The sequence below is a fragment of the Vigna umbellata genome, chromosome 4 (genome assembly GCF_029865625.1).
Source record: "Vigna umbellata cultivar VRB3 chromosome 4, Vumbellata_1.0, whole genome shotgun sequence".
Taxonomy (NCBI): Eukaryota; Viridiplantae; Streptophyta; class Magnoliopsida; order Fabales; family Fabaceae; genus Vigna; species Vigna umbellata.
In genome coordinates this window covers 61645425-61672087 of record NC_142168.1, presented here as the reverse complement: position 1 = coordinate 61672087, position 26663 = coordinate 61645425, and the positions used below count along the sequence as shown (strand labels likewise).

At 38.2% G+C, this 26663-nt stretch overlaps 2 protein-coding genes across 2 annotated transcripts; one reads left to right on the top strand and one right to left on the bottom strand.

The window, feature by feature from the left end:
- The first annotated feature begins 76 nt into the window (after positions 1-76).
- LOC148200800 (ribosome biogenesis protein BRX1 homolog 1-like) lies at positions 77-23620 on the top strand. The gene is made up of 9 exons (XM_088113632.1): positions 77-242; positions 3734-3960; positions 4147-4288; positions 4552-4630; positions 4831-4955; positions 5423-5524; positions 22744-22812; positions 22895-22993; positions 23081-23620. The coding sequence occupies exons 2-9, from the start codon at positions 3749-3751 to the stop codon at positions 23210-23212; spliced, it is 960 nt and encodes a 319-aa protein (XP_087969758.1). The 5' UTR covers positions 77-242; positions 3734-3748; the 3' UTR covers positions 23213-23620.
- LOC148200801 (uncharacterized) lies at positions 21564-22104 on the bottom strand. The gene is made up of 2 exons (XM_088112470.1): positions 21892-22104; positions 21564-21824 (listed from the first exon to the last, which is right to left on the bottom strand). Exons 1-2 carry the CDS (start codon positions 22102-22104, stop codon positions 21564-21566), a joined length of 474 nt encoding a protein of 157 aa, XP_087968596.1.
- Positions 23621-26663: the final 3043 nt, after the last annotated feature.

Below are 26663 nucleotides of genomic sequence, written 5' to 3'. Positions count from 1 at the left end.
GAAAAAAAATAAAAACAAAAAATAGAAAAATAAGGAAAATCTAAAATGCCCAATGTAAAAACCTAATAGGGTTTTCTGCTTGCGTGGTATTTGAAAGAGGGAGGGGGGGACTGGAATTGAAAAACGGGGAAGGGAGCTAATTGGTTTCTGGAATTCGGAAAGCTGGAAAGAATTAGAGGGAAGAAGAATACTGGATTGAAGAAAGAAGAAAATTAGGATTGTATTGGTTTCACACAACGAAGGTTATTTACCCAAATCTTATCTCTTTGCTTGAACTGTTTAAATCACTGGTCAAATTTTCTTATCTTTTGGATTTGTTCATGCGCGTTTTCTTAATCTTTGTTAGTTGTATTTCCTCTGTTCTGCAAATCTGATGCATGATTTCTTAGCATTATTGTGATAAATTTGTGTGTCATAATTTTTTGTGTCTCTGTTGATTCATGGATACGGAATAAACAAGAAACCATAAACAAAAACTGACAGACCCATTATCAGAGATGATTTAAAAAAAAAATTAAAACCCAAGGTCACAAACACAGAGAAGAGATATGACTTTTGATTTCAAAATTTTGGATGGTGAGATAATGAAAACCACGTCGCGCCAGAGAACATAATGCAGTGGTTGAGCGATGCTTCCGGCAAGTGGTTTTGTCAACACCAATGACGGTGGCGATGATTGAATGACGCAACGCAGGAAACAGTCAGCGGCAACGGCGTGGCCAGCGATCTCGGGGTTAGGCGGCGCAGCACAAGTTGATGGTTTTTTAAAATGTTTAAAAACATATAAAATAAAAAAGTTAAAATAATAATTAGAAATTGGATGTGGCTGGACTTGACCCAATTAATTTAATATTTTATATATTCAGAAGGGACGTATTTGGCATCACCGTAAAATTTGGGTATACAAGAAGAAAAAGGATGTTGCTCCCTCCACCACTACAACATCCTTCTTCCATCTTTCCAAATTCTTTTAATTTCAATTCTGTCCTTACCTTAAAACTTTTTTACTTTTATCATTTAGGATTTTTTTAATTAATTTGAAAATCCTATTTGTCCTCATTTTTTGCTCCCCGTGCCTCACCCATCTCTCACACGGATTGCTCTGTTCTCCCTTTTCGTTTCACTTCATCTCATTTCTTCTTCCTTTCCCTTCTTTTTCCTTCTGCTGTCTCTTACTCATTTTCCTTTAGGGTTTCATTGCTTCCATTGTTGTTGATCTCTGGTATGGAGGGGCGTCAAGGAGCGTGGATCCAGATTTTGTTTGGTTTGTTTTTTTCTTCATCCAGGTTGGTTTTCTTCACTGGTTTTCTTCAGCATTCTTTTTGTTGTTTAATTTATGGTGTATTATTATTTTTTGGCTTTGGATCTGTGCTATTTTGTCGTTCTTGTCCACTGTCTTTCTGCCGATTGTATTGTTGGTCGCCTGAACAGAGCCAAAACAGTAGATCAATTCTGAAATTTCTTTTTCGAAAGACAATTAACACACCCCTGCTCCGGATCAAAATTTTCGAAACCCTGTGATGAGGTGGAGGTAGAAATTTGATAGGATGCACGAAGAAACACCCATCACCATGCATTTTTATCCCCATTTGTGTGCGTGTCTTGTTTGAGAACGTTCCGACGCATCTGTAGCACCGGAGAGAAGGATTTGTGGCAGAGCATTTTATCTCCATTCGTGTGCGTGTCTTGTTTGAGAACGTTCCGACACATCTGTAGCACCGGAGAGAAGGATTTGTGGCAGAGCATCGTTCACAGCGGCTGAGTAAGAATTTTTTTTTGTGCATGAAGAAAAGCCCAAAAGGGTGTTGGTTAATGCGTTCACGAGGCTCTCAATTTGAGTTTGAATTCTAATAGGGAGAGTCTAATTTTTGTTCACTGTAGAAGCGACACCTTCAAGTGTTCGTTAAAATGCCAGAGAAAAACTCTTATGTGCACAGTCAATTCCTCACCCCACGAAGGTCACCCAGGTTCCTCCCCCAACTAAACCACACCACTCTCAACCCCAAATCTGCCATCGTTTTCGTAAATAAATCCAATGAGTTGGGTTGAAAATATCATCATTTAAAATTTAAAATTTAAAGTTTAAAATTTAAAATTTAAAATCTAAAATGATGATATTTAACAAAGAAAAAAAAACATAAATATGGGAAGTGTGAGGTCTCTGTATGATGGATCCTGGGTCCTGCGTAATTTAGGGTTTGTGGCGGTGTGACTTTATTTCACTACTTTTATTAGTTTCAGCACGACAACGAAGATAGAACCAAATAGAACCCCAAGTGGAAGAGTAAGAAGCATCATCCATAAGAGAATGTGTCAATTTGCTTCTTACTTTTCCACTTGGGGTTCTATTTGGTTCTATCTTGGTTGTTGTGCTGAAACTAATAAAAGTAGTGAAATAAAGTCACACCGCCACAAACCCTAAATTACGCAGGACCCAGGATCCATCATACAGAGACCTCACACTTCCCATATTTATGTTTTTTTTTCTTTGTTAAATATCATCATTTTAAATTTTAAATTTTAAACTTTAAAGTTTAAATGATGATATTCTCAACCTAACTCATTGCATTTATTTACGAAAACGGCGGCAGATTTGGGGTTGAGGGTGGTGTGGTTTAGTTGGGGGAGGAACCTGGGTGACCTTCGTGGGGTGAGGAATTGACTGTGTACATAAGAGTTTTTCTCTAGCATTTTAACGAACACTTGAAGGTGTTGCTTCTACAGTGAACAAAAATTAGACTCTCCCTATTAGAGCCTCGTGAACGCATTAACCAACACGATTTTGGGCTTTTCTTCATGCACAAAAAAAAATTCTTACCCAGCCGCCGTGAACGATGCTCTACCACAAATCCTTCTCTCCGGTGCTATAGATGCGTCGAAACGTTCTCAAACAAGACACGCACACAAATGGGGATAAAAATGCATGGTGATGGGTGTTTCTTCGTGCATTCCATCGAATTTCTACCTGCACCTCATCACAGGCTTCCGAAAATTTTGATCCGGAACAGGGGTGTGCTAACTGTCTTTCGAAAAAGAAATTTCAGAATTGATCTACCTTTTGGCTCTGTTCAGGCGACCAACAATACAATCAGCAGAAAGACAGTGGATAAGAACACAAAATAGCACACATCCAAAGCCAAAAAGTAATAATACACCATAAATTCAACTACCAAACAAGGCTACAAAAGAATGCTGAAGAAAACCAATGAAGAAAACCAACCTGGATGAAGAAAAAAACAAACCAAACAAATGAGTGAGAAAAGGAAAAAGAAAGGAAAGGAAGAAGAAACTGAGATGAAGTGAAACGAAAAGGGAGAAGAGAGGAATCTGTGTGAGAGATGGGTGGGGGGCGCGCGGAGAAAAAATAGGGTTTTCAAATTAATTAAAAAAATCCTAAATGATAAAAAGTAAAAAAGTTTTAACCTAAGGACAAGCGGAGGAACATGGTGCAGTGGTGGAGGCAGCAACACCCTAAAAGTCGTATATGTGGGCTTTCCGTAAGGCCCATCGGGAATAAAGGCCCAATTTAAGCGTAGTCCCTTTGCTAAGTAGAAAAACCTTTTGCCCCCATTGCTGCAACTCATTCGTTTATTCATTTGTCGACACCACCGGCGAAATCCCATTCCAGTTTTTCTATCATCTCTTCCCACCCCAGGTGCGTTCCTTGCTAAAGGGTCGTTGGCAATTTTTTGTTTTGTTTTGTTTTTGTGATTGTCGTTCTTGGTTTTTGCAGATTTTGAAGAAGAAAATGGTGAAGAAGAGAAAGCGCAGTGAGAGTGGTCAAGTTGTTGCACATCCTAAAAAGGAAGATGCTGCTCCAGAGAGACCGGTGAGGACCCTTTTGGGTTGGAAGGATAAGAGTCAAGTCACTGATGAAGTAGAAGACAATAACGTTGCTTCACCAATATTTAGGAACAAAGAGAAGGTTTTGGTCACTTGCTCTAGGCGTATCAGTTACAGGTACAACCTAATATACACCCCATAACTTTTAGTTACAGTTTTTATTGCTTTTTCGAGTTTGGATTACTCTAATTTTGTGTCTTGATTTGCAAAGTTTAAGGACAGAGAAACCTTGGATAGTGAGTTAGGTTTTGTATATTGTTATGGTATTCATGGGTGGAGTGATTGTTTTCCATTAATTTGTAGGTACCGACATTTGATGTTGAACTTGGTGTCACTTTTGCCGCATTGCAAGAAGGATAACAAGGTTGAATCAAAAGAAACTAAAGGCACCACCCTTAATGAGCTTGTTGAGCTCAAAAGTTGTTCTTCGTGTTTATTTTTTGAGGTATTTTATTTATATGCCACAAGGTTTTTTCAGTGCCGTGTTACTTCAATTTAGGATTGATATGTTGTGCTGTTCTCTAGACTAGTATTTTCATTTTTTTTTTGCGCTATTTGGAAAACCTGAAGCATGCTAATGGGTAGGGGAATTCTTTGTTGGTCACAACTGTTGATGCTATTTCAATGAGATGCGGTCGTGAGTTTGAGCCTGGTCAACTTGTTATATTCTATTAGTGTCTTCTCTCATTTTTTATGTATCAATTTCAGTGCAGGAAAGCAAAAGATCTTTATCTCTGGATGGCCAAATGCCCTAGTGGCCCATCTGTAAAATTTTTAGTAAATGCAGGTATATTCCGATTCAATCATTGTAATGTTAATATAACACTAGTTTGCTTGCTCTGATTATTTAGAGTTCTGATGTCTGTATACTCTAGGCATCACTGGTCATTCTTCCCAGTGAACTATGTCTTTTGTGTTTCTCTCTCTATCTCGACCATTTTTTATACACTTTTAGTGATTTTCCTTTTTCCTCCACTGTTTTTTCAGTTCATACAATGGAGGAGTTGAAGCTAACGGGAAATCACCTAAAAGGTTCTCGTCCACTTTTGACGTTTTCTGCAAATTTTGAAAAAGATGCACATTGGAAACTGTTAAAGGAGATGTTGTTACAGGTGTGTTGTTGGTTTCTTTCGTTGCAAGTTTTTTCGTTTTTGTCCATCTAGTTCCATCCGAGGAAAGATGGATTTCTGTAAACTTATGTTGATAACTCTCATATGTGCACTTTCATATATAAGGTAAAGGTTAGCTTGATGATTTCATCTTATTTTTATGATTCGTGATGTTGTACACCATGAATTTCCGGCCAAATTAAGAACTGCTTCATGTGCTTTCTACCAATTTAATTGGAATCTTACATTTTTGTCGTCATATATCTTCCTACGATTTTTTTCTCAATTTATTATGTCTGATCAATGAAAATTCAATTGATGTTATTGTTATGCCCATCTATTTTACATAGTTTATGTCATATATCTATTTAATGTATATTTTCTGTGTGCAGTTCTCTCTATTTCTGATACTGTTGTTTGTTTACTGTATTTGATAATTTCTAATATACTATTTCTTTCCTTTTGTTTAGATATTTGAAGTACCAAAGGACCATAGAAAGGTTAAGCCCTTCCATGATCATGTTTTTGTTTTCTCAATAGTTGATGACCATATATGGTTCCGGAATTACCAGGTTTGTGTCTGTATTCCGGAATTACCATAGACTATTTTTGCATTAAGACAAAGGTTAAAAAATCCTGGAGATTATTGTTAGGAGCATCTTTTCTGCCTATTTCTATACAAATTAAGTGTATGCATTGTTATTATAAACATGTTTATTGCTCTTTTTAGCCACATGTTAATGATTGAAGTGAAGTTTGGGTCGAGCATTTTTAACCTTTACTCCTTTACTTTCTTATAAACATTACTCAATTATCAACTTATCTATACATTTCAATTTGAAGTTTTAGTTTTTGACAAGACTTAGATAATATATAAAGAATGGTTAACCACAGTGTTTCGGTGGATACTTTTAGGGACCGAGAGACTAACCTGCTGACGCGTCTCGGCCGCTCGCTCGCTTCCAAACTCCTCCTGTTGGCCGATCGGTGTTGGCGCAAACCGATCGGTCTCCTTCTTGACGAGGGGGATGTACCTGCAAAAGTGATGGACAAATTTGTAAGCACCAAAATATGATGTCACAAACTTGTTTCACAATCGGCAAGTATGACCGAATCGTTTCAAGTAATAAACTTGGTAAGACCAAGTATCGTTCTCCCAAAGGACTCACGGCCTAGTTTAGTTATGTGATTTGTTGATTAGCTAAAACTTAAGAACACAATAATTGAAGTTTAATATGCAAAGACGAAAATTAAATATGTATGCATGAATTGATCAATGACAAAGACAAAAGATAAACACTTTCAAGGAAATATATGAATGAATATGTTGTTGGGGGTCAATTTCATCTCATCCACTCTCATATATTTTAGGAATTCAACATTCAAATCATCATTGTTAATGCCACTCTCTAATGTACCATTCTAGATGGCTTCTCCCTAATCATATAGTTCATACAATTCCTAGCATTCCTAATGATTAGTTCATGAGTGCAGGAGCTTAAAGGCAACCAATATAATATTGTCAGTATAATATTGGGAGAAATTCCCCGGATCTAGATTTCCCCGTACGTGTCCGTATCAACAAAACCAATAATCATGCATTAGAATGAGTTAAACAATGCAAGCATTGAGCAAAGAGGAAAAACCCTAACTAATGATGAAATAAAGCATATGTCTTAATTCAAAGATGTACTCAACAAATCCATATATGAGAGCTTCAAGAGATTACTTTGATTCCCCAACAAACATACAAGGTTTAGTTCACCATATTCATGGTGAACCTAGATGAATAACAATGAAAGTATGAAAGAATAAACCCAATAAAGTGGAAGAGGTAGCCTGAGCATCCAAGATCCTCCTTCAAAGGGATGAAAGAGAGAGTGTTTGCCTCGTTTCTGCCAAAGATGCCTAACTATAGGACGTGCAAGCCCTTATATACTAATCTAGAGTTACAAAAGATTACAAAAGTCCAAGCCCAAAAAGTGCCGCTCAGCGGTATTTACCGCTCAGCGGTGATTGCGCGTCTTCTTTCTTCCCCTTAGCGGCCATTTTGCCCCTCAGCGGTTCCAACGTCACCTCTTGAGTGCCGCTCAGCGGTAGTTTGCCGCTGAGCGGTGCCTTCGACTTCTCCTTTTTGCACTCTTTCTTGTCTTTTCGAATGTCCTCTCTCTTATTCTTCACTTCTTTCACCAAATTCACTTCAAAACCTGCACAAGAACACTTAAATCAAGCATAAACCTGTCCAGCTCTCTTATTTCTGAAAATATAAACAAAAGGCATGATTTCAAGCTAGTTTCTAAGTCTAAAGGTTGCTTTTAGTATCAACTTTAAGCATGAAAATAACAGTTTTTCAACTGTTATCACAACCCCAAACTTAGAACTTTGCTTGTCCTCAAGCAAATAAAATGTAACTCCATCTCCAACCAATTCATATGATGGTTCACTCATTCAAAATCCTCTTTTCAAGATAAGTAATAACTTCACTCAAACTTAAGACCAAGAGTTCAATCAAGATGTGCACATGCTTTAGTGTTCACAAAGTCATTTAAATTCCAACAAATGCCATTTTTCATGAATGATCAATCAATTAAGCATGGATGTTCATGTGCTTATGGAATATTTCCTCACTAGGTAAAGTGTTTCACTCAACACACAAGTGTATAAGAGGTAAAGTGTTTCACTCATTCACTCCACTATCACAATGTCACATGAATCAACTTTGCCTTTCATTTAACCACAATCAAACACATTCACAAGCATGCATCATCACAAGGACTTTTCAATGGCTTATAATGTGGCTGGGCTAACAAGAAAATTGGTTTTTCTGGATCACAAAATCCTTGAGTTAAGAGAATCATAACAACACAATCTTCTTATTCATTCCCAACTTTCTTTTGCCTTTGCTTTTGCATTTGCATTGAGCTTTGCTTCTTTTTCTTTTCTTTTCTTTGCATATTCTTACTTTTTAGCTCTTAGCTCAATGCTTTTTCCTTTTTCATGTTTCCCCAATAACCCCAAACTTGAACATTTAACAATACCACACAAGATCTTCTACTTAACTCAAGGTAAAGATTTTCAATCAAGGGTGTTCAGTGTATATTTAAGGCTAAGGGTTCAAAGGATAGAACACAACGTGTTCTCTTTTAGAAGGCTAACTTTATGAATTTGGCCAATAAAAAGGGTTTCAAAAACACGGCCTTTGATCATATGATGCAAAACAAGCAATTGATTCAATCATAGAAAACCTGGGCAAAGTCATTCATGCTTTCAAAGTAATAGCATTCAACAATAACAACTCTGGAGCTCAAAACCTCACATATAAGCTCATTCACATTTGACATACACATCCTGCTTAATTTCACAATCACAATCATGATACCCTGCATTTGTTCACAAAGCTTGTGAATCACCTGTATAAGCATTTTAATGTGCACATCATCTCAACATTAATCAATCATAAGCATCATTCAGCATTACTTATCACACAATCACAGTTAATAGCAAACCATCACAAGAAACCAGGTTTCACATAGAGTACATCAAACCCTAATCTAAAAACAAAAACAAATAAGTTCAGAAAACTTAAACCACAAAAGCATAATCATATGATAGCATTCATCAGTAAATGCTATCTCAGCTCCTCATCAGTCTGAACTGTCCTCTGTATCTTCCTCTTCTTCCTCATCATCATCATCATCAAACGCATCCTCCTCCTCAGCTTCATCTTCTTCCATATCTCTAGCTGAAGCTTCAGCTGCTTCAGCTCCTTCTCCATGTACTGGTTCTTCTGGCCAAGCTACTACATTATGGAATTCATCCATAGTCCACCTGTGGGCTGGAGGTGTATCATACATCCCCACTATCATCTCAGTAGTGGCCACCTGCCCTCTGTGAATGGACTGCATCTGAGCCCCTATAAGAGACATATACATGTCCCTCATCTGGAATGGCTCTGCTTCATGTGTCTCAGCAGATGTCTGGCTCTGTGCTGGCCCTCTCTCTCTACGAGCACGGCGTGGTGGAACTGGCTGAGCTGCATCCTCACCTCCACAGTACTGTCTATAATAAGCCTCATCAATAGCTTTTCTTGGCCTCTCAAATGGTGGAACAGAAGTATCCACCCCAGCTAGCTTGCAAAGGTGAGTAATCAAGGAGGGATGTCCTAATGGTGCTTTGTTGTTTGAGGTGTTGGCGCACATACTAATTTCATCAGCTATCACCTGCCCAATATTAACATTTAAGCTTCTGATAGTACAGTAGATGAATAGTGCCCTGCTGAGAGTAATATCTGACACATGTGAACATGGCTGAATGTTGGCATGAGAAAACGCCATCCAATACTTTGCAAGAGGAGTCAAATCTGTCCTCCTAATGTTAACCACTGAGCCAGATCTATTCCTTTGGAAGTGTCCTCCAGGTATACACAATACTCTCTCCACATCCTCATAATCAGCACCTTCCTCCATGCTAAGAGCAAACTGACATTGCTCACCAGCCCACACAGTATCCAGGAAATTGTTGATAGAATCAGGATCATACCTGATAGCATGGCCTCTGACATAGCCCAAATAATTCTCAGCTGGATAATCACCAATCTTCTTTGCATTGGTATAAAATTCCTTCACCACAGCTATGTTGGCAGGTGCAGGATAGGTGGCTAACTTTCCCCAGTCATTCCCTAACACTTGCTCTCCAAATTGAGGAGCAAGGTTAGGTATCATTCCAACCTTTCTCTCCATCAGAAGTCTCCTGTCCTGAACCACCCTAAAGTGCTTCTCATGTTTCCTAGAGAGGAACCTGCTAGAGTGGGGTTGCTCTGGTTCCTTTTCCTTTCTCTTGGTTGCCATGGTTTTCAATCTTTTTCCTGATGAGGATGCCATTCCTATATTCAAAACACAAGCAAAACCACAGAACATGATGTTAATCATTAGTAAAACATAGAACATAACTCCTGTCGAAGCTAAACCACCGCTGAGGGCCAGAATTTCCCCTCAGCGCCACCAGCGCCACATTCCAACATGCAAAAATCAGAAAAAACCAAATCTGGCAGAGTGCCGCTCAGCGGTAATTTACCCCTCAGCGGTAACTCTGCAGATTTTTGAAAAATCAGTTTTAAAGCTTCCCTAACTCCACCCAAATGCAATTTTCAGTTTTCCAGTTCATAATCATGCAGTTTAATCGGTTCAAACATCAAATATATCATCAAATCATGCATAGAAATCAAAACCCCTAAATATTCATGCTTTGACAATCACATTCAAATTCAAGAACCCTAGAATGAACAAAATGCATTTTACTTACTTGGGTGGAGATACTAGATGCAATGAGAATGCCTTCAAACTAGAATGCTCTCTTCCAACCCCAAACTTTGATGGCACACTAGTGAAAAAGTGAATAGAAGAGAGATTTTCTTAAGAGGGAAGAGTGAAAAGATGTGGAAAACCTAGGAGAAGGTGTGTGGAAGTGTTTGTGCAGAGAGAAGTCTGGAAATAAACCCTAAAACGCAGCTTGGGGTATAAAAATACCCTAATGGGCTCGGGTCCCGCTAAGGGGAACTAAAGCCCAGTCTGCGAGAGTACCGCTCAGCGGTAAAATACCGCTCAGCGGCACTTTCATGATGTGCTCCTCTCCTTCTTTTCTTGACCTACGTGCCTTCCCTACATGTCCCTCATAGGTTCCCTGCAATTCAATGTTAAAAATGCTTATGCAAACCCTAACTAAAATAAACAAACAAAAACAATCAATCAACTGGGTTGCCTCCCAGGTAGCGCTTGTTTAATGTCACGAGCCTGACCTAAATTCCACCAGCACCCATTAGTAGATGCAAAATTTTCTTACCAACACCCATCAGCAGGTGTTACAAACCTAGCATCCTTCAGTAGATGCTTAACCACCTAGCATCCTTCAGTAGATGCTGGATCCAACAAAAATAATTACAGAATAATATCCACAATTTAAAAGTTACAAAACCAAATCAAAAGTTTTTAAATCCACTGGGTTGCCTCCCAGCAAGCGCTCTTTTAACGTCATTAGCTTGACCCAGTAAAGCTCATGTTCCTTCTTCTTTTTCTTCTTTCTACTGAACTTCTTCATAAATTTGATCAAACCAGGAACCTGTTGCAATGTCTCAATCATAGGAACTTTAATCTCCAATTTCTTGAAGATTTCCATAAAGCACTTGAATTTCTTTTCCTTCCTATGATTCTTCTTTAGATGAGGATGTGATTTTTCATATGATTTCTTCTTCTTTCCTCTCATCTTCTTTTTCTTACGCTTTCTCTCCCCAAATTTTCTCTTTTTCTTTTCTTTTATTTTTTTCTTCCCTTCTCTTCTTCTCCTCAACTTCTTTATTTTCACACAAATTTTCTTTCTCTCTTCTCTCTCAACCACTTCTTTTTCTTTTTCTTCATCTTTATCTTTCTCACTCAACTCTTCTTTCTCTTTTCTCTCTACCCTTTCCTCATCTTCCTCTAATTTTTCCTCATCAAGAATCTTGTTACTTTCAGTGATAATGACTTGCCCTTCCTCCTTAAGGTTAACTTCAGTATTAACATCATCATTCAATCTCTGACTGATGTAATGAAGTTGCATCTCCATTCTTTTAAATGATTCTTCAATGCTTTTCTGAGTAGAGTCGGAATTTTTCAAAAATCGTTGAAGGGTGTCCTCCAACCTATCCAAACTTCCTGATAGAAAGGGTTGTTGCTGCCATTGTTGTTGTGGTTGGTTCTCAAATTGTCCAGCAGCTTGCCAAAATTGGCTTTGATCCATGCTTGAGTGAGGTTCCCACCATTGGTTGAGATTACTTTGGTAGAATTGAGTGCCCATATAGTTAAATTCTTGACCGAATTGCATTCTGCAGACATTAGGCACAAAACCCTAAAAACAATTGTTAGCACAAACAGATAGAGAAAGAAAAAAAAAATCAAAGGATATAATTGAAAAGATAAGAAGATAGGAAATAAAAACAGAAAAATAAAAACAGAAAAATAAAAACAGAAAAATAAAATAAAATAAAAACAGAAAAATAAAATAAAATAAAATAAAAACAGAAAATAAAATAAAATAAAATAAAAACTAATCTAATCAAATAAAATAAAATCAAATCAAATAAAAACCGAAAAATAAAAAACAGAAAATAAAAATAGAAAACAGAAAAACAGAAAACAGAAAAATAAAATAAAATCAAATAAAATACAAACTGAAAAATATAAACAGAAAAATAAAATAAAATTAAAAAAATTCGAAATTTAAATTAAAAATAAAAAAAATAAGTCAAAGATAATCAATAATCACACAAATTAACCAGTTAAACCACGAGTCCCCGGCAACGGCGCCAAAAACTTGATGGACAAATTTGTAAGCACCAAAATATGATGTCACAAACTTGTTTCACAATCGGCAAGTATGACCGAATCGTTTCAAGTAATAAACTTGGTAAGACCAAGTATCGTTCTCCCAAAGGACTCACGGCCTAGTTTAGTTATGTGATTTGTTGATTAGCTAAAACTTAAGAACACAATAATTGAAGTTTAATATGCAAAGACGAAAATTAAATATGTATGCATGAATTGATCAATGACAAAGACAAAAGATAAACACTTTCAAGGAAATATATGAATGAATATGTTGTTGGGGGTCAATTTCATCTCATCCACTCTCATATATTTTAGGAATTCAACATTCAAATCATCATTGTTAATGCCACTCTCTAATGTACCATTCTAGATGGCTTCTCCCTAATCATATAGTTCATACAATTCCTAGCATTCCTAATGATTAGTTCATGAGTGCAGGAGCTTAAAGGCAACCAATATAATATTGTCAGTATAATATTGGGAGAAATTCCCCGGATCTAGATTTCCCCGTACGTGTCCGTATCAACAAAACCAATAATCATGCATTAGAATGAGTTAAACAATGCAAGCATTGAGCAAAGAGGAAAAACCCTAACTAATGATGAAATAAAGCATATGTCTTAATTCAAAGATGTACTCAACAAATCCATATATGAGAGCTTCAAGAGATTACTTTGATTCCCCAACAAACATACAAGGTTTAGTTCACCATATTCATGGTGAACCTAGATGAATAACAATGAAAGTATGAAAGAATAAACCCAATAAAGTGGAAGAGGTAGCCTGAGCATCCAAGATCCTCCTTCAAAGGGATGAAAGAGAGAGTGTTTGCCTCGTTTCTGCCAAAGATGCCTAACTATAGGACGTGCAAGCCCTTATATACTAATCTAGAGTTACAAAAGATTACAAAAGTCCAAGCCCAAAAAGTGCCGCTCAGCGGTATTTACCGCTCAGCGGTGATTGCGCGTCTTCTTTCTTCCCCTCAGCGGCCATTTTGCCCCTCAGCGGTTCCAACGTCACCTCTTGAGTGCCGCTCAGCGGTAGTTTGCCGCTGAGCGGTGCCTTCGACTTCTCCTTTTTGCACTCTTTCTTGTCTTTTCGAATGTCCTCTCTCTTATTCTTCACTTCTTTCACCAAATTCACTTCAAAACCTGCACAAGAACACTTAAATCAAGCATAAACCTGTCCAGCTCTCTTATTTCTGAAAATATAAACAAAAGGCATGATTTCAAGCTAGTTTCTAAGTCTAAAGGTTGCTTTTAGTATCAACTTTAAGCATGAAAATAACAGTTTTTCAACTGTTATCAAAAAGGTACTCCGACGCCCAAGTTAGGCGTGTGATTTGAAGAGCCTCGGCTCTTGGTTGAATGTTTAGTGAATGATTATCACTATTGAGTATTTGAGAGTAACGTAGAGTAAAAAATGCCTAAGTGGAACGTACCTGGCTTTTGGCCCTGGCTTTGTATTTATAATTTACCTCATGGAGCCTAAGCTGATATAAGCCCAATAAAATATAAACAGAATAAGATATAAACAGATTACCTGAATATCCGGTTGGTTGTTTGTAACCACTCGGTTAATATTTTATATTGTACACTATGCCCCCCAAGTCCGAGTTAAGCGTTTGGCTTTAGCCGTGGTTAACTATAGGACTGATAAGTTTGAGGGAGGCTGCGTTTGCGGAATTGAAAGCGTTTTACCGCTCGACTTTCAACATTAACCGAGCGGGATTTACCGCTCGTCCTTCAACAGGAACCGAGAGGAATTTACCTCTCGGGCTTCTACGTTAACCGAGAGGGCTTTACCTCTCGACCTTCGACATTAACCGAGCGGGATTTACCGCTCATCCTTCAACATGAACCGAGAGGAATTTACCTCTCGGTCTTCAACATCAACCGAGAGGGCTTTACCTCTCGACCTTCGACATTAGCCGAGCGGGATTTACCGCTCGTCCTTCAACATGAACCGAGAGGGATTTACCTCTCGGGCTTCGACATTAACCGAGCGGATTTACCGCTCGTCCTTCAACATGAACCGAGAGGGATTTACCTCTCGGCCTTTGACATTAACCGAGAGGGATTTACCGCTCGTCCTTCAACATGAATCGAGAGGGATTTACCTCTCGGCCTTCGACTTTAACCGAGCGGGATTTACCGCTCGTCCTTCAACATGAACCGAGAGGGATTTACCTCTCGGCCTTCGACTTTAACCGAGCGGGATTTACCGCTCGTCCTTAGACATTAAGCGAGAGGAATTTACCGCTCGTTCTTCAACATGAACCGAGAGGGATTTACCTCTCGGCCTTCGACTTTAACCGAGCGGGATTTACCGCTCGTCCTTCAACATGAACCGAGAGGGATTTACCTCTCGGTCTTTGACCTAGGAGTGCTTCCTAGGGAACGGGCTTTACCGTTCGTTCTTTGAGAGGGCTTTACCTCTGCTTTGAGCTAGGAGTGCTTCCTAGGGAACGGGCTTTACCGTTCGGCTTTGAGAGGGCTTTACCTCTCTGCCGAGCGGGATTTACCGCTCGGTCTTCGACCTAGGAGTGCTTCCTAGGGAACGGGCTTTACCGTTCGGCTTTGAGAGGGTTTTACCTCTGCTTTGAGCTAGGAGTGTTTCCTAGTGAACGGGATTTACCGTTCGTCATTGAGAGGGCTTTACCTCTCTCCCGAGAGGGATTTACCGCTCGGTCTTGGACTTGATCGTTAATTATGAACTTTGCTGACGAAATTGGTAATTAGTGTTTGCAATAGGAGACTTCCCTTCGTTTATTGAATTCCATGATACTTTAAGCATGAAGTTCGTTTATGACAAGATCTTAGTCTGCACTTGCATAATTGATGGCGTGGATTTTGATATATATTTCTTCAAGATGTTGTCTTGCTGAAATTCTCATGATGATATATATTATGGTATATAACCATATAATAAATGATTCGATTACCAGATCTTATGAATTGCACCGAATAAATAACATATATAATAGACAAGGTATCAAAACCGTCTTGAGATTTTATAATATTGTTGTTGATAGTTATCTCTAACACAACCATTTCTTTGACTATTTTAATCATGCCAAAAAATGTTTCGGTTATAATAATTAGATAACTATATTTATAGTTATATACTATAATATATATAATATATCATATATCATTAATATATTATGGATTATACTATATATATTTAAAATATCTATATAAAATAGTTGTTATAATATCTATTATAAATTAGATATTTTATGAAATATTCATATTTCAAAAAATACTTATCTTGTGGATGACGTCTCACGTAGAGATGATGATTCACGTAGAGTGCTTCATAGGGAACGGGCTTTACCGTTCAGCTTTGTTGTTCCTCCATGCTCCTCGTGGTCACCGTTGGGTTTGCCGCTCGGCCCCACGGTGGGCGCCAAAATGTTTCGGTGGATACTTTTAGGGACCGAGAGACTAACCTGCTGACGCGTCTCGGCCGCTCGCTCGCTTCCAAACTCCTCCTGTTGGCCGATCGGTGTTGGCGCAAACCGATCGGTCTCCTTCTTGACGAGGGGGATGTACCTGCAAAAGGTACTCCGACGCCCAAGTTAGGCGTGTGATTTGAAGAGCCTCGGCTCTTGGTTGAATGTTTAGTGAATGATTATCACTATTGAGTATTTGAGAGTAACGTAGAGTAAAAAATGCCTAAGTGGAACGTACCTGGCTTTTGGCCCTGGCTTTGTATTTATAATTTACCTCATGGATCCTAAGCTGATATAAGCCCAATAAAATATAAACAGAATAAGATATAAACAGATTACCTGAATATCCGGTTGGTTGTTTGTAACCACTCGGTTAATATTTTATACTGTACACACAGGAATTTTGAAGATGGAGGATATTCGACCATTATAATGAGTTTAAATTTTATCTACTACCGATGTAAAACATTTTATTTGTAAATACATTAATATGTTCCGCTATGGTATTGTTTTGTAAGCTCAAAGGTTAAACTATGATGCATGTAATGTTTTATTTTATTGATCATCTTTATTCATTTAATTATGGTCAGTCTTACCAGATCAGTGAAGATCGAATCAAGTGGGGATTTTGGTTTGACCTGTGCGTGCCTGCGATAGATGTTATACTCCGTTTTTGTTGGACAATATACCGTTAGATTGAGTCATTTGTGTTATACTCATGACATGGTCATTAGAGGACAATTGTTACTATTAGTTGTTCGCAATACTCCTATTTAATTCGAACATTATATGGTCTCATTTTCTCCAACTATATAATATTGATTTTTCCATGAGACAATATTGTAGTATTTTCTAGGTTTAATGTCTTCGTAGGTCCCTATTTTGGTCATGAATTTCAAATAGGTCCTCTTCATTTTCGGCGTGTCAATTGAGTCTTTGTTTTTGTAAAATTGAATCAATTACAGGCCTGCCGTTAATTTGGACAAACGCCCGTTACGGTATTGGTTAGGTGGCATGGTTGAGTGCAGACGTGGCATTTAAAACGATTATTGTATTAAATAATTGGTATGCACGTATGTTTATTCAGTTTTGGGTAAGGGCAAAGTAGGAAATTTGAAAAAATTAAAGGGCAACTGAGATTGGGGAAAGAATTTGAGGGTTTTTATTATTAGGGTTCGCGTGAGAGGCCAAAAATCGCGATCGTAAGTTCGAGCTGAAGCGGCAGAGTGCATGCAGTGGGCGGTGTCTGTGGGTCCTTTTGTTGTTGGAAGCAAGAAGCTGAAGCACGTGGTCAGTGGAGGTTCATCTAAAGGAAGGTAAGTGTTTGTGCTTTATTGTATTCGTTTTTATTCAATCGAAACTACAATATTCGGTGGTGGTCCCCCATTGATGTATGGTTTGGTCTCTGGTTTTGATTGCATTTTGGTGGTCCCCCATGTATGTTTAAAGTTATTTGACTTTGTCTGAGTGCGTATGTTTAAAGTTATTTGATCTTTGTGCCTGTTTTAATATATATTTTTTTTGTCGTGATATGTTTTCATAATAGGTTTGTAGATATATTTATGTTGTGTTGTGCGTAATGGAGGACGCTATTGTGTGTGTGTTCCACCATGGAGGAAAGTTCATTAATGATAGTACCGTAAAGTATGAAGGGGAGACAACAACTTTGTCCTTTGACCCTGACACGTGGAGTTTTTTTGTGGTTGTCAGTGTAGTCAAAAGTTTAGGATATGAGAATTTTAAAGATTTATGGTACTGTTTAGGAGGGGGTTTAGTGTTGGAAAATAGGTTGGAACAATTGATTGATGACAGAGGTGCCATGCATAGGGCTAACTTAGCTAGGCTTAATGGTGAAGTTCACTTATACGTTGTCCATGTAGTTTCTGATCCTGAAGTCATTCATATGCTTCAAGACATTACTAATGATGAAGGAGAAGTTGAAGGTAATGGTACAGTACAAAAAGAGGTTGAAGAAGATGGTGATTCTGTTAAAGTAAATGGTGAAGGTGATGGTGACTTACAAGAGGTGAATGTTTGTGAAGAAGATGGTGAGGGTGTTGAAGTAAATGGTGTAGTTGATGGTGACTTACAAGAGGTCAATGTTTGTGAAGAAGATGGTGACGGTGTTGAAGTAAATGATGTAGTTGATGGTGACTTACAAGAGGTGAATGTTTGTGAAGAAGATGGTGACGGTGTTGAAGTAAATGATGTAGTTGATGGTGACTTAGAAGAGGTGAACGAGGGTGAAGAAGATGGTGGTGCTGTTGAAGTAGAGGTTGAAGGTCATGGTCACGTACAAGAGTTGCATGAGGTTGAAGAAGAGCAAGAGTTGAATGTGTGTGAAGGAGTCGTGGAGGATGAAGTTTATCTTTGTAGTTGGAGTACATCTACTGAAGAAGGTGATGTACATGGAATTAATGAGTGCGTAAAGGGCCTAGTAGATGTGAGTGTTGAATGTGATATAGATGGTGATGTAGATTGTAATGTCGAAGTAGAAGTAGAAGTAGAAAGTCTTTATGATAGTGATGATGACCGTGATAATGTCAGTGTTGAATGTGATGATCATGACGATAGAGGATTGTCAGATTTTGAGTGGAAATCTGAGGAATTTCTTAGTGCAACAGATAGTGATGAAGAGGTTAATGACAGTGAAGGTTATGGGAGGTTTGGTATTTTTTGTATGCCAAAAAGTATGGTAGACTTTACATAGGAAGTTGGGACTTTTTTTGCAGAAAAGCAAGATATTTTAGATGCTGTAAAAGGGTATGCCTTGGAAAATGGGAGGAATATAAAGTTTGTAAGAAATGACAAGAGAAGATTGAGGATGAAGTGCTTTGGTGCAAAAGGAGAATGCCCATGGACCATATACTTTGGTTATATGGAGGCTGTAAAATCATGGCAGCTGAGAACTAAAAAAGACATTCATACATGCAGCAGGGAGTTCAACCTGAAGTTAGTTGACGCCAAGTGGTTGAGCAAAAAGTTGGTGAAAACAGTTCAGGAAAATCCTAAGATGAAGGGTGTTGATATTCGTGAAAAAGTTCAAAGGAAGTGGAACATAGGTATATCAAGGTCTATGGCTTATAGAGCCAAAGCTATTGCTTCTAATGAAATTGATGGGTCCTTTAATGAGCAATATAAGAGGATATATGATTATGCGCATGAGTTGTTGGAAAGAAATCCAGGATCTACAGTTAAGGTCCATGTTGAGAATAATGAGGGTGAGTTAATTTTCAAGAGATTTTACTGTTGTCTGAAGGCATGCAAAGACAGTTTTGTCTGCTGTAGGCCAATAATTGGATTAGATGGAGCCTTTTTGAAAGGGAAGTATGGTGGTGAGCTATTGACGGCTGTTGGGAGGGATGGAAATGATCAAATGTTGCCCATTGCATATGCGGTGGTAGAAGTCGAAAACAAAGATTCATGGATGTGGTTTTTGGAACTTTTGATTGATGATCTTGGTGGTGGAGAAGTGTGTTCTTCAATTACTTTTGTCTCCGACCAACAAAAGGTAATAATCATATTTAAATTGCTTCTTTCGTATATTGGTTCATTAATTTGATATGGTGATAAATCATTTATGTTAACACCACAGGGTCTACTACCAACCATTCAACAGTTACTCCCAGGTGTTGACCAGAGATTTTGTGTCAGACACTTATATTCAAACTTTAGGAAAAAGTTTCCTGGTAAAAATCTGAAACAGCTGATGTGGAGGGCAGCTACTGCCACTCATCCACAAAACTGGGAAAGGGAGATGAGAAACATTAAAGATATATGAAGACGCATTCAAGCATTTGATTGCCATCCCTCCAAGGTTGACAATTTGTATTAATTATTTTTGCCCTTTGTATATTATTTTATGTTTGTCCATATTAGTTGCAGTTTTAACATATATCATCTGTTGTAGATATTGGTCAAGGTCCAGATTCAGTCCAACACCAAAATGTGACACATTGGTCAACAATATCAGTGAGGCTTTCAATAGTGTCTTGGTTCACACCAGGACTAAACCAATCATAACAATGCTGGAAGAAATTAGGGTATACATAATGCAAAGATGGGCAAAAAACAGGTCTAAGATACAATCATTTTCAGGACCAATTTGTCCAAAGATCCAGGCCAGATTTACAAAGGAATCCCAAGCAACCAAGAATTGGATACCTAGGTAACTTTCTTCATAACTTGATAAATGTTTATTCATTCCTTGGTAAACTTTATGTCAGACACTTAAATGTGTTGTTTAAATTTTTTATTTCTTTATAGCTGGTCAGCACACAAACTGTTTGAAGTAAGACACGTCTCCCAAAGTGGAGAAAAATTTGTTGTAAACATAGACGAGTTCTCATGCTCGTGCAGGAGATGGAGCATCACAGGAATTCCATGTTGTCACTCCCTTGCCGCAATGAAGTTTCTTAATATTGATGGCCAGCAGTTCATTCCGGCTTGCTTTCTAAAGTCCACCTATGAAGAAACCTATGCATCAATCGTATATCCCATCAACGGCAACAACATGTGGGACCTAACACCATATCCGGATGTCATGCCTCCTAGGAAAAAGGTTATGCCTGGAAGATCTAAAAGGAAAAGAAGACTGGAGCAGTGGGAGATCAGAAAGGATGATTCACGAGTGAGCAAGGGTGGTTTGCGGAAGAGATGCGGGATATGTAGGGAGGTTGGGCACAACAAGAGTCGTTGCCCGAAAGCAACCCAAGAACCAATCATGCCATCATCGCAATTATCTGAAGTCTGTATGAATGATGAGGAAGCTAAACTATAGATGTGTGTATAAATGACAATGATGCCAAGTTTAAGGAACTTTGGTTATGTAATAGTCTAAGGAACAAGGTTAATTGTTTTACTGCTATGTAATTTAATGAATGACAATGATGCCAACTATGTATGGTTTTGGATGTATTACAATGTTTTGGATGTATTACAATGAGCAGGAACTATTTTGTCAATGACCAGGAACTGTTTTGGATGTATTACAATGTTTTGGTTATATTACAATTTCCTTCTTGGGGACGTCTTATATACAACGATACAGGACGACCAGACCGAACGGTCTGCAGCACAGAGATTGTTGGAAGAGCGATGCACGAGGGTGGACGACCAGACCGAACGGTCTTGAACACGGACGTAGTTGGACGAGCGCTAGACAAGGGAGGACCACCAGACCGAACGCTCTTCAGCACGGACGTAGTTGGACGAGCGGTAGACAACGGAAGACGACCAGACCGAACGCTCTTCAGCACGGACGTACTTGGACAAGCGCTACACAAGGGAGGACGACCAGACCGAACGCTCTTCAGCACGCACGTAGTTGGACAAGCGCTAGACAAGGGAGGACGACCAGACCGAACGCTCTTCAGCACGCACGTAGTTGGACGAGCGCTAGACAAGGGAGGACGACCAGGCCGAACGCTCTTCAGCACGGACGTAGGTGGACGAGCGGTACACGAGGGAGGACGACTAAACCGAACGCTAGGGAACAGGGACCTCGTTTGACGAGCGATACACACGGTAGGACGACCGGACCGAGCATTAATTATTATGTAACATTGGTGTGAATAAAATAAACATTAAACAATTTTCAAAAGGCTTAAAACCTGCTACATTAAACCAAAACCTCAATTTATTATGTTTATCACTTCAGTAACACAACTTCATTCCTTCACATCTAGTCATATACATAAACACTACTACATCTAGTCAGATACATAAACAGTTCCATCCTAACAAACCGAAAAACCCGGCTAATTTCTTCCTAAGAATACGATCAACACTACTACATTATGGATTTATGATCCATATTGAAAATACAATAATATTAAGTAAAAAAATCAAAATAACCAATCCTGTCAACACCTTCATCCATTTCTCCACAACGTTGACAGATTTAATCAAATCACTCATCATCTTCGATCCACCTCCCATTTCTCTTGTCTTTGACAAAGACTCATGTTTTTCTTCCCACTTCACATTCGTATAGCTTTTGTCATCACCGTCTTCACAACACCATTTGAAGAAATTGCAACCACCATCATGTCCAGTCTGTGAAAAAAATAAAAATTAAAACCACTTTCCACTCAAACAAAACCCTACTTCTACACGTTCTTACCTTGTACTTAGGGCAGCTCCAGAATTGCTTCCCTCTGTTCTTAGCAGTTCTAGCTGTTCTTACCACTGTTTTGTCTCCACAGAGGCAAAGGGGTGATACACCATCAATGGTAGATACTCCACCACCACGAAAAACGACATCACAGTTTTGATTCCGCCACCCATTGCATGTCGAAGATGAATAAGAATGCGACTTTTGCACTTCATTATCCATCACTTCGAATCGAACAAAGAACGCGCACCCTCCCACTTCGAATCGAACAAAGAACGCGCACCCTCCCACTTCGAATCGAACAAAGAACGCGCACCCTCCCACTTCGAATCCAACAAAGAACGCGCACCCTCCCACTTCGAATCGAACAAAGAACGCGCACCCTCCCACTTCGAATCCAACAAAGATACACCTGATTTTTGGATCGAACTTAGGATCCCATTTTTTGCCTCTCACGCGAACCCTAATATTAAAAACCCTCAATTTCTTTCCCCAATCTCATGTGCATTCGTCAATTAAAACCTCTTGGCCTTTAATTTTTTCAAATTTCCTAGTATGCCCTTACCCAAAACTGAATAATCATACGTGCATACCAATTATTTAATACAAAAATCATTTTAAATGCCACGTCTGCACTCAACCATGCCACCTAACCAATACCGTAACGGGCGTTTGTCCAAATTAACGGCAGGCCTGTAATTGATTCAATTTTACAAAAACAAGGACTCAATTGACACGCCGAAAATGAAGAGGACCTATTTGAAATTCATGACCAAAATAGGGACCTACGGAGACATTAAACCTATTTTCTACCTATTGCTAATGCCTACTGAGGAATGTTACATCTTTATTCCCTTGCAGATTTCTACTCATCATAATGAATCAGACAAATTACCAAGGGGAGGCCTTGATAAAATGACATTGATTGAGGTCTGAAAACTGGTTCTTCATGTATCTTTTGATCTTTCAATTTCTAACATTCATTTAACCTATGACCAAACTATTTGTTTAGGTCGGTCCACGGTTCTGCTTGAACCCAATTAAAATATTTGGTGGCAGTTTTGGAGGCCCGACATTATATGAGAATCCATTTTATGTATCTCCAAATCAGGTACCAATCAATATATTTTTCATGTATGCTTTGAATTTCTCTAGCTTTCTACTAATAATTATATCTGTCATTGGTTGGTTGTGATAGGTTCGGGCTTTGGAGAAAAAGAAGAAGTCTGGAAAGTTTGCTAAGAAGGTCAAAGGAAAGACAAGGAGGAAAATGCATGAGATGTCTAATCCTCTGGAGCCTGATGAGTTTGCAGATATGTGGAAAGATTGAACATTTGGTTGTCAGCAACAGCTTTTGATGTGAATTGCTTTATATCTTCAGTTGGAGATATAGGCTGTACTTCTTTTTCTTCAATGTTATTTTCTGTTATGGTTGCAGAGGCTGGTTGTTCTCTTATCAAACATTGATTTGGTGGAAATTAAATTTTGGCAGAGAAGGTTCCAGTTGAGTTTGAGATTAGGTTTGAACGATATGTTTATTGTGAGCTTCCACCTGTAGCGATGGAAGTTATATCTGAGCTTTCATCTCCTGTGGAGAACAACCTTTCTTTTGTATCTCACCCACCCAAAGTAATCAGATTTTGGCCTATGACATTTTTACCATGTTTGTGTTTTCAATATGGTTTGTTTCGGGTGGCTCTTCGACAAAACAAAGAGATTGAAAGTATTTTAGTTGATTTGTCCTTTTTTAAAATTAACAATTTTTGGCTTCTTTATTGGTCGTTAATTTCAGGCGTACTTTTGTTTCTGGTTTTCTTAACAAAAGAGAAGGGTTTCCAAGGCCCGAATTGCGCCATGGGCTCCCAAGTTGTGATTTTCTTTCTACACAGTAGGAATATCTCCCTGCACCCCCAAAAGTACCAAATGATCAAATTGCCTTTAAACAAACTCTTGAACTTGGTGGTACCACAAAATTATATCTTCTGAATGTTTCACAATTTAATTTATCATTTCGGAATGAATTTTTTGGAAGAGGCTATAAATTATTCCAGAAATTTTTTGGCATAAAAACACTTTTCTTTTGGTCTTATGCAATATTTTGAAAAATTAATCCGAAAAATAACAATCTAAACCTGTGAAAGCGTACAAAGTCATGTTAAGTACTTGAATTATAGGACACTTTTAACTTTTTGATTGATCAAATTTTAAGAGCCATAAGCCGATATTGTAAAAAAAACTATAAATTGATGACCTTTGGCTTGAAAAATATTATGAATGGAACAAAAGGATATATATACTTCCTCTTAAAATAGAAAGGATTTTTCTTGATTTTAAAATATATAATTGTGAAGGAAAACCGTGAGAAATAATAATAACTAATAAATCACCGGCAACTCATTATCCTATCTACCTAGTGTGATGCCACGACATAGTTTTCATTATCAAATACTCATGAAAGCATGTCACGTCTCAAACATAAAATAGTGTCACATGTCGGTGTAGAACATTGGTACAGATACTACCAAGAATAGTGGCAGTATATGCAGATAATATATGTATAATTTGCCGTATTTTTCTTCCTCAAAAGGAAAACTTTGTCAACACACTCTTTTAATTGATAAATTTTGAAACAAAAACAAATAATCATAGAAACTAGTATGTTAAGATAACCTTTCAAAAAAAATATTGGAATTGCGTAATACTACGGATCATGTATGAGATGAAAGCAAGTTTAGCACGCAATTAAAATACTTCATGTCACACTTTTCACCAAATTTTTTAATTGTTTTCACATTTTTAGTTACAAGTAGTATGAGAATATAGATAAAAGGTAATTCAGCATTCAAGTAAGTAACACGACCCTTCGGATAATCAACTAAAATCTTAAATTTATAATAAATATAATTATTTATCTTTTTATTTAAATTTTATATTTATAAATTTCGAGATAAATTTATAATTAACTAACATAAACTTAATTATGATTCTATATACTTCACCTTTAAATTTGATTATTTCGAAATATTTAAGTAATTGGTGAGTGTTCAATTGATCAGTTTTTTGATTGATTAATTGTTGAAACATCATAGTTAAGATACGTTTTCACTAACTACAATATTTCATTTAAGTATATGAATAAACAGACGATGATACAATATCATTTATAATATAATTTTAATACGATTTAAATCACATTATTTTTTAATCTCAACTTTAACCAATCCTTTTAATATGATTTAGATTCACATTATTTATTCGTGAATCTCAACTTTAACCATAACATTTTTGTCCTTTAGCTAGGTGAATAGATATGATATTCCTCAATCATGACTTAAAATTATCTGATATGATCATTGATTTTCTTAATGGGAATCACTTTTCTAGAAGTGTAGTCTTTGGTTAGCACTTAAAGTCACGGCCACAAAATAAATGTTGGCCTCATGTAACTCCAAAAGAAACAGAACATATTCCAATGTTAACTCTTAAACCAAAAATCCAATCACCATTTCTTCTTTACATATTTGGTTCCAATTGGCCTGAGACATGAACTGAGACATGTTATATTTAAATATATGTTTATGTGGAGTTGGAATATGTGAGTGCTGGGTGGCCCTCCAACAATTTTCTTAACCTCATCAGTTCATAAGTCTTAAAGACAATGACCCTTCCATCAACCACTCCCACTCACTTATTTTATTCCAATTTACGCCACAAAAAGATTTTCCTTTTTCCACCTTAATCCACCAACTAAGTGACCATTCTATTTTCCACATAACCCCATTAGTCACACACCAAATCCATTATGTCAGTCCACAGATTTCTCTTGTTAGAGTACAATGGATCACATAATTAAACCTCTTAACTAGCTTATTCCATTACAAAAAAACACTAACCCCATTATGTGTTTCTCCACTGTTTTCCAATGCCAGACCATAATAATTATTATCATTATTTCTATCAATTGCTGCACTGTTGTCGTTCAATCGTTCAACTGTTGTCGATCGACCTAGATGGACGACCTTGGAGTGCGGCTCGTTCTTGATGGTCGTCTTGAATGCACGACCTTCGACGACCGTTCGGTCTATGTGTCGGACGGACCGTACGATACAGTATCTAACCCTAGTCTTGGCTTGAAGGCGCTACATATGGCGTAGAGGTGGAACCGAACGGTGAGTTGGATGGCACGAGGTTTTGAATCTGCGATCTGCTTGGGTTATGATTTGGGATTTGATGGTTTTTATTTGCAGGATTGTGCGATCGTGGAGACGATGGGGATGAATTAATGGTGCCCCTGCGACAGCGGTGTCTGGTGGTGCGACGAAGGGTGATGGACGGACCCGATTTGGAGGCTGTCTCTGCGCTGGGTCTGACCCGCAAAGAGGCACGATTTCGCAAAGGTGTTTACTGGCGTTAATGGCTCACGGGGCAGAATCCTTGCGGTGATGCGAGAGTCACGGTCGTAGAAGACGCCGAGCCAGTTGTTGCAGCAATTGGTGCTGGTCTAGGAATTGGATCTTGATAAAGACGACGTCGGTGGCGGCGGAAGAAGGAGAGAAACCCGCTGGAGGCGTCGTTCGATCTGGTAATGACAGTGGCGTCAATGGCTCGCAGAGGAGAATCTTGGCGGCGATGCAGCGATTTAATGGAGTAGCTTTATCCGAAGAAGTGATTCATCGAGGCCGAGTGCTCCTTTGCGGTTTTTGTGAGATGACACTCGGCCCCACGGTGGGCGCCAAAATGTTTCGGTGTAGATGTTTTCCAGTGTGTCTTTGTTGCTCCTG

Bases quoted from the DNA above. Each gene is read 5' to 3' on its own strand.
- LOC148200800 (XM_088113632.1), top strand. From the start codon at position 3,749: ATGGTGAAGAAGAGAAAGCGCAGTGAGAGTGGTCAAGTTGTTGCACAT. The intron at 5,525-22,743 runs GTTTGTGTCTGT...ATTCCCTTGCAG, and splicing joins TATGGTTCCGGAATTACCAG to ATTTCTACTCATCATAATGA. The intron at 22,813-22,894 runs GTCTGAAAACTG...CTATTTGTTTAG, and splicing joins ATAAAATGACATTGATTGAG to GTCGGTCCACGGTTCTGCTT.
- LOC148200801 (XM_088112470.1), bottom strand. From the start codon at position 22,104: ATGGATAATGAAGTGCAAAAGTCGCATTCTTATTCATCTTCGACATGC. The intron at 21,825-21,891 runs GTAAGAACGTGT...TTTTTTTCACAG, and splicing joins GGAGCTGCCCTAAGTACAAG to ACTGGACATGATGGTGGTTG.